General features: G+C 46.5%; 1 protein-coding gene across 1 annotated transcript; it reads right to left on the bottom strand.

Moving 5' to 3' along the window:
- Positions 1-2675: 2675 nt before the first annotated feature.
- On the bottom strand, positions 2676-7636 carry LOC140465950 (endogenous retrovirus group 3 member 1 Env polyprotein-like). Its single transcript, XM_072561933.1, has 2 exons — positions 7490-7636; positions 2676-5177 (listed from the first exon to the last, which is right to left on the bottom strand). The coding sequence occupies exon 2, from the start codon at positions 4679-4681 to the stop codon at positions 3062-3064; it is 1620 nt and encodes a 539-aa protein (XP_072418034.1). The 5' UTR covers positions 4682-5177; positions 7490-7636; the 3' UTR covers positions 2676-3061.
- Positions 7637-7929: the final 293 nt, after the last annotated feature.

Genomic DNA, 7929 nt, shown 5'->3' with positions numbered 1-7929 from the left:
TGCAGCCACACACAAAGGTGGCCATCAGGGTGAGGGTGGCATTGGGTATTTTTTACCCTGTTGCCCAGATATTTATACATCGGGTCCCTTCGGATCCGGTCCATCTTTGACCTCCATATAAAATGGAAGATGGTCCAGGTGACTGCAGCGACACAGGTTCTGGGAATAGGTCAGACCTGTGCCATGTATAACAGCAATGACAGTGCCTCACACCTAATGACCAGGTTTTTTCCCGCGATGGAGAGCGACCGTAGCTTCCATCTGCTCAGTTCCTGCCTCACTTTGCTGATACTGTCCTCCCAAGATTTGGCGCATGCCCCAGCCCCCCCAAACCAAATACCCAGCACCCTCAGGTGGTCAGTCCTGACGGTGAAGGGGATCGAGGATTGGTCAGCCCAGTTCCCGAAGAGCATGGCCTTGCTCTTGCCTCGGTTTACCTTGGCCCCCGAGGCCTGCTCGAACTGGTCACATATACACATGAGTCTGTGCACGGACAGTGGATCCGAGCAGAAAACGGCAACATCATCCATGTACAGGGAGGCCTTAACCTGTAGGCCCCCGCTGCCAGGAATAGTCACCCCTCTCAGGCTCGCATCCTTCCCAATGGACTCGGCAAATGGCTCCATGCAGCACACAAAGAAGACAGGAGAGAGAGAGGGCAGCCCTGCCTGACTCCAGATCTGACTGGGAAGCTGTCTGATTCCCACCCATTGACTGAGACTGTACTGACAATGTTGGTGTAGAGCAGTCTGATCCAATTGCAGATTCCCTCCCCAAAGCCCATTTTGGAGAGAACATCTCTCATATACCTGTGTGATATCCTGTCAAAGGCTTTCTCCTGGTCCAGGCTCATGAGGCAGGTGTCCAACCCTCTGACCTGCATGTAGGCGATCGTATCCCTGAGGATTGCGAGACTCTGAGCGATCTTCCTGCCCGGTACAGCACAGGTTTGGTCAGGGTGAATCACCGACCCCAGAGCAGACCTGACCCGGTTGGCAATTACCTTTGACAGAATTTCGTAATCCGCATTCAACAGTGAGATTGGTCTCCAATGGCTGAGTTCCTCCCTCTCCCCCTTCCGCTTGTAGATGAGGGTGATGATGCCTTCCCTCATGGATTCACTCATGGTACCTGCCCGAAACATACTGACATACACCTCCAGCAGGTCCTGGCCAATCAAGTCCCACAGAGCAGAACAGAGCTCGACCGGTAAGCCGTCACCTCTGGGAGTTTTATTCTTTTCGAAGGACTCGAGGGCCTTGGTCAGTTCGTCCAGAGATAGCGGCTGGTCCAGCCTCTCTCGTGTTCTGTCGTCTAAGACCTCCGTGATAGAGGACAGGAACGACTGGGAGGCTGCGCTGTCGGTCGGCTTTGTGTCATACAGACTGGCATCGAAGGATTTACTGATCCTCATGATGTCAGCCTGAGATGACGTTATCGAGTCATCTTCCTCCTTCAGGCTGCTTTATTTCATTTCAAAAATCTACTTTATTCATAAAATAATTTGAAGGTCTGTACAGTTGGTCATGCCATACATTCGTAAACATTTGCATAGAGAGATCAGAATTTATCATTGATATATACAGGTCTGTACATTTATCAATCATATATCCATATATTTAGCTGAGGTGTCAGCGGGGCCCGATTACTGCGTGGGCCCCCTGTTCTTCGTAGGCTGGCAGATGTTACACGGTGGTCTTTCCCCACCGCGCCTTGGCGGCAGCTGCCCTGAGTTTCAGCGCGTCCCTCAACACACAGTCCTGGACCTTGGAATGTTCCAGTCTGCAACACTCAGTTGGGGTCAGCTCCTTCAACTGGAAAATCACCAGGTTTCAGACCGCCCAGAGAGCGTCCTTCACCGAGTTGATGATCCTCCAGGCACAGTTGATGTTAGTCTCAGTGTTCGTCCTGGGGAACAGACCGTCTATTCCAGGAGTTTTATTCTTTTTGAAGGACTCGAGAGCCTTGGACAGCTTGTCCAGAGATAGCGGCTGGTCCAGACCCTCCCATGGTCTTCTCACAGCCAGAGCCCTTCTCACTACCAGCTACAGAAAGAAATTCTGGAGCTTTTTTTATAATTACTCAGGTTTGTGTTTCTTCTTCTTTCAGTTTGTACCAACAACCTTTCAGTGCAGCTGAACCAGTGCAAGTGCAGTTTCTCCATCCCTGGGACTGACTTGTCGCCTCTTCCTTCTACATTGTCTTCATTGTGGGGGAGTTCTTTATTTTCTTTCCCTGAGGTCGCATTATCAGTTCAATCTGACAAATTACCTTTTGATAGCTTTGCTGACCGGACTGTGATAAGAGACCAGAGAATTACTGAACATTGATGGCCAAGAAAGCAGATACTTGGTGTTAGAAACGAAAATCGCTTCTTAATAATCGCTCTAGACAAATTCAGGAAAACAAAGTTTTATTAGCAAGTCTGCAGAGTCGGGCACCCTTCTGAGTAAAAGGCGCGCTGAGGCTTACAAAGTTTCTCATTATATACAGTACAAATCCCTCCCCTCCTTGGCTCTAACAAGCCATGAGGTTCACATTCTTAAAAACATCATTATTCTTCGATTTACACCCTTATCACAAAGTCTGCAACAAATGCCTCCAGACCCTCCCCTCCCTGGCTCTAACGAGCCATGAGGTTCACATTCTTAAAAACATCATTATTCTTTGATTTGCACCCTTATCACAAAGTCTTCAGAGTCTCCAAAGTTGTTTCTCTCACCCTGCAGTATTATCAGTCAAGGACTCATCCTTCCCTGCCTGTGTTAATGGTTTCATCAATCAAGGGCCTGTTTGTTTTTACTCTGCTCACAAATTGTCAGCATTCTGCACAATTTAAACTATTCTACTTTTGAGTATACAAAATGTTTTAGAAAAGAAACAAAAGTTTTGTCTTTTATTATAGATCAGTCTGTGGTCCAGGCACATCTTAAAGTTTAAACCGAAATTACCTCTCACAATTCCACCCTTTTCTTTCTTTAAGATGTGCCTGACCAAGATAGCCCCCCCTCCTCAAGGGCCCGGGAAATCCTTGGTCTTTCGCAGCAACATCACTTTAAGTTCACGCGTCCCATGTTGTGGAACCACCACTGCCTGGAGTCGGGAAATATTTTTCTGAATTAGAAGCTGAATACAGGGGGTTAGGCAGGGTAATACGAGAAGAAGAATCATGCCCCCCCCCAACCACCAGCAATGCCGTGCGCCACCAACTACCACCTAGGAGACCATCCCACCATCCGATGCCACTAAGAGGACGCCAAGATTGTACTGGCACATGGGCCAATTTCCGAATTTCATCGGAAATTTCCAAAACCGCTTTACCATTATCGTCAATTTCTAGACAGCAGTTAGTCAGGTTAAACTTCCCGCACACGCCCCCCTCCGAGGCCAACAGATAATCCAAGGCAAGTCGGTTTTGATATATAGCAGCCCTCATCTGATCCTGCTGCTTAGCCAGCAACTCCAGGGCCAGGGCAGTCCGGTTAGTAATAACCTCTACGACTGCTTGGAGCCTGATAATTCGATTCAACATATAGATAGGAGTACGGTATCCCCATGATCCGTCCTGTGCCCATGTAGCTGGCCCGTAGTATGCAATAATCCGGGCCGGTGGCCACTCATCCCCCCAATCACCGACTTGGATATCCCTTGGCGACCTACGGAGAGAGTCAAATAGTTTAATTCCCAAATCGTTGCCTTCCTTCCGGGGTAATAGGAAGAACGCAGGTCGTATTAGACCCAGGAAGCATACCCCAGCCCATCCCATGGGTAGTTTGGAGTATGCCTGATTACCGCATATCCAAAATAGGCCATCTGGAGCAGGCCCTCCCTGCCTCACAACATCATCCCACAGTTCCTTTACCCCAGGGACGCCCTCATAAGGACTAGGACCACTGCAATTCCAGTAATCAGTCCCCAGCTCGTCAGAGGAGGAATCAGTACGTAATGGAACGCAATTTCCATGATCCCGGTTTGCAATGTACCAAGTAATATCCTCAGGCCACCATACTCGCGTGGTTGCATCCAATACATTCTGACAGGGACTAATCCCTACCTCCAGTGTCCCCTTGCCTTCAATACAGAACCGGCCCTCAGGGCTGTTTGTCAGTCTCCACCCCTGGCTTTTTCTATCGTTGACACAGGTCCAAGTGGTTTGTAGCAACTCCCCTATGTCTAAGCTTTGACCAGTCCACGGCCATTGTTCCGACATATGCGGCCCCCCACAAACCCAGCAATTGCTAACATTTAAAACAGTGGCTATTCTAGAGGTGAGATCAATAAACAGGTTTTGTGTAACATCAGGGAGTTCAATCTTTCCTTCTACCTCTTCGTATACCGATGGCACTTTAGAGAGCACGACCGTTCCCTGACGGTCTTGCTCTTTCCCCAACCCCCGATCAGTGATCTGTATCTTGGTCTCCTTGACTCTGTCAACCTGCTCCCTGAGCAACACGGAGGATAGGTCCCACCTCCCAGTTTTGCTAATAGACACCCAGCGGTCATTTATAGGGCATCCACGGATTTTGCCACCGTATCCTTTATTATATACCTGATAATAGGGTCTCCCATCCTCCCAACATTCATGGCGTGCACTCACATCGTAACACCTATCGTCCACATAGGAATGGGACACAATGTTCCCGAGTAGATTCAAATCCCAAGTCTTACTATAGTTCGACATTTGTCACATCTCCCCTCACCCTCCCCCACATACAGGAGTAAATTGATCAATATCCCCACCAATACAGTCCAAGTAGAGTTCATTATCGCTGTCTTTTCAGTTTTACCACCAACGGCTTGTCCCCTTGCTCGCATGTCCAAGTGCTTTCTTCTTCAGATGGAACAGGCCCCTTTATCCTCGATGCGTGGACCCACCCTTTCTCTTTCGTCCGAACAGCTGCTTCAGTTGTTAACAGAACCAGGAACGGTCCTTCCCACCGCGGCTGGAGCTTTTCGGCCTTCCAGGTCTTAACAAGTACCCAGTCTCCGGGCTCCACCTTATGCAAGAGGAAGTCGAGCGGCGGAGTGTGAGCCAGGAGACCTTTCCTCCGGAGTTCTCTTGGGCAAATTTGACCTCAGTGGGATCCCTCCTGCGCCACGTGGTGTACCACAGATTGAGGTCACCTTTGATATTGACGCAAATGGCATCTTGAATGTCTCTGCTGTGGACAAGAGCACTGGCAAAGAGAGCAAAATCACCATCACCAATAACAAGGGCAGGTTGAGTAAGGAGGAGATCGAGAGGATAGTGCAGGAAGCGGAGAGGTACAAAGGTCAGGATGATATGCAGCGTGAGAAAATTACAGCCAAGAATTCCCTGGAGTCGTACGCATTTAACATGAAGAGTTCAGTGGAGGAAGAGAAAACGAAAGGCAAGATCAGTGAGGAAGATAAGAACAAAGTCATCGAAAAGTGTAACCAGGCCATCTCCTGGCTGGAGGCAAACCAAACAGCAGAGAAGGAGGACTTTGAGCAGCAGTTGAAAGATTTGAAAAAAAAAAAAAATGTGCAAGCCCATCATTGCCAAACTTTACCAGGGAGGTATGCCCGAAGGGCCATTCTCAGAACAAGTCAGAAAGGACCCTTCTGGTGGACCAACAATTGAAGAGGTTGATTGAAACTTTAACTCTCTTCAAAGTAATATCATTTTCAGTTGGTCTCTCTTCTCCACCATTCCATCCCCCCACCTCCCTGAAATTGCAACAGTCCTTTAGAATTTCTCGGGGCTTCTGTAAACCCAGTTGATTTGGACATTTGCACAGTTAGGTAAATGATGGCCTACATTTCTGAAGTTTGGGTGTTTGAATGGTAGCAATTAAACGTGTCAATGGTGAATTTTTCTGCAAACTGTTTCCTGTATGTTTTATACATTGAGTAGTTTACACCCTTTTAGCTGCTAATGGAGTTCTTTCTCAGTTTTCTGCACACTACAAGAATGCACCGTATGATTCAGAAATTCAGTCAGTTGTCACTAATCCTGAGAAGTTATTGTTTAGACAGGTTATACTTACAGTTAAGCAAGCCAGCTATCCTTTCTGTCATGTAGTTGGAACAGTGTTCCCTTATAATAAATAGTATACAACAGAGATTCTATTTTCATACAGACCACAAGAAGGTGGTGTTATAACAATTGGCAGCCTTTGCAGACTTAATTTGTATGCAATTATTGGGGAAAGTAATCACAATTAAATATCTTTGGTGGAAAATGCATAACATCCGAGCAGTGGCTATCAATAATACAATTTCTCTCCGTGCACAACCAATTTTCAGATGATGTCCTTTGTGTTCTCCAAAAGCTTGTTTAACCATTTGAATCATTAAGTGGATAGGACCAATTTTCATGCATTGTGTGTCTGTTGCTGTCATAAATGTTTTTCTTTGTTTGCAGCAAAATTTAAGTTTTTTTTTGATACCTTCCAGACATTGATTCTCTCACAATCTTTTCCATTTTTATGACTTTTCTTTCAACTCTGTCTGTTTTTGTTTTCTTGGTTAATCATTCTTTGATATTCCCTTCCTGGAATCATTTTTCCTCACTGAGGAAACTGGGAGTCATGAACTATTTTCATAAAAGTGTGCAGTTGTTCATTAGTTGTCTTTTCTATTAAACTTCTTTCTGAGTCCACTCCAGTTAACTCTGCACAATGCCTACCTTCTTCGAGTTTATAGCACAGTTGTTTTCAACCCAAGTTTCTTACTCTTAACATGAATGCTAACTTCTATCATATTATGGTCACTGTAACCTTAGAGTTTATTTTTACTTTGTGATCATGTATTAAACCTTCCTCAGTATATATTATCAGACGCAAAATAGCTTGATTCCCATTTGGATGTAGAACATATGATTCTAGAAAAGTGTTCTTCTGACTTCCTTAGGCAACTTGATTTTCCCAATCTACATGAAAATTAAAATCACCAGTGATAAATATACTGCCTGTTTTTTACACACCTTATTTTCTCCCTGAACTATTCTGTCCCAAAGAAAGCTACTGTTGATGGGTCTGTGGACAACTCCCAGCAGCATCTTTACCCATTATTTTAAGAAGCTCCCACTTATATGAATTTTACAACATATGTTTCCAAGATCATTTCCTGCTACTTATACTTATTCTATCTACAAATAACAAAACATACCCCAGCCCATCCCTTAATCGCCTTAGATCCCTTATTTCCCATTTCCGAGGACTTCGTATTTCTCCCGTGATAATCTATCACAATGTAGCCAATTCCCGGACCTTCAGTCCCGTGATCGCCCAGGTTCCTTTGCAGGCACCCCCGGTCTTTGGATTCCTGTGTCCTATGTCTCTGTGACACAGATCACAGGCACCCCGTAGGTACACGTTCCTCCGCAAACACGGTCTCTGCAAAATCCCTCACAGGCCAGCCCCGGTCTCTAGATACCTGAGTCCTACGTCTCTGTAGAAAAATCCACAGGCACCCCGTAGGTCCCCAGGCGTCCGGAAACACGGTCCCCGCAAGTTTTTCTTACCTGGGTTCGGTGCACCGAAATTACTCGATCGTTAACCGTCCCCACTGCCTCGGTTACACCCCTCCTTTGTTTTCCTGAGCCTCCCGGATATCACTCGCTCAAGCCGCGCGGGGCGACAAGCAAGGAATCAGGGACTGCTGAAATCAGCAGGGTGCACCTTCTCCGATGTCCTTCCTCAGGTCCCCCCGCGGCCGGAGTGTTGATCCCGGACAACGAGCCCCCAAGTTGTTAGAAACGAAAATCGCTTCTTAATAATCGCTCTAGACAAATTCAGGAAAACAAAGTTTTATTAGCAAGTCTGCAGAGTCGGGCACCCTTCTGAGTAAAAGGCGCGCTGAGGCTTACAAAGTTTCTCATTATATACAGTACAAATCCCTCCCCTCCTTGGCTCTAACAAGCCATGAGGTTCACATTCTTAAAAACATCATTATTCTTCGATT

Source organism: Chiloscyllium punctatum, chromosome 42, assembly GCF_047496795.1.
Source record: "Chiloscyllium punctatum isolate Juve2018m chromosome 42, sChiPun1.3, whole genome shotgun sequence".
Lineage (NCBI taxonomy): Eukaryota > Metazoa > Chordata > Chondrichthyes > Orectolobiformes > Hemiscylliidae > Chiloscyllium > Chiloscyllium punctatum.
This window is presented reverse-complemented; position numbering and strand designations above follow the sequence as displayed.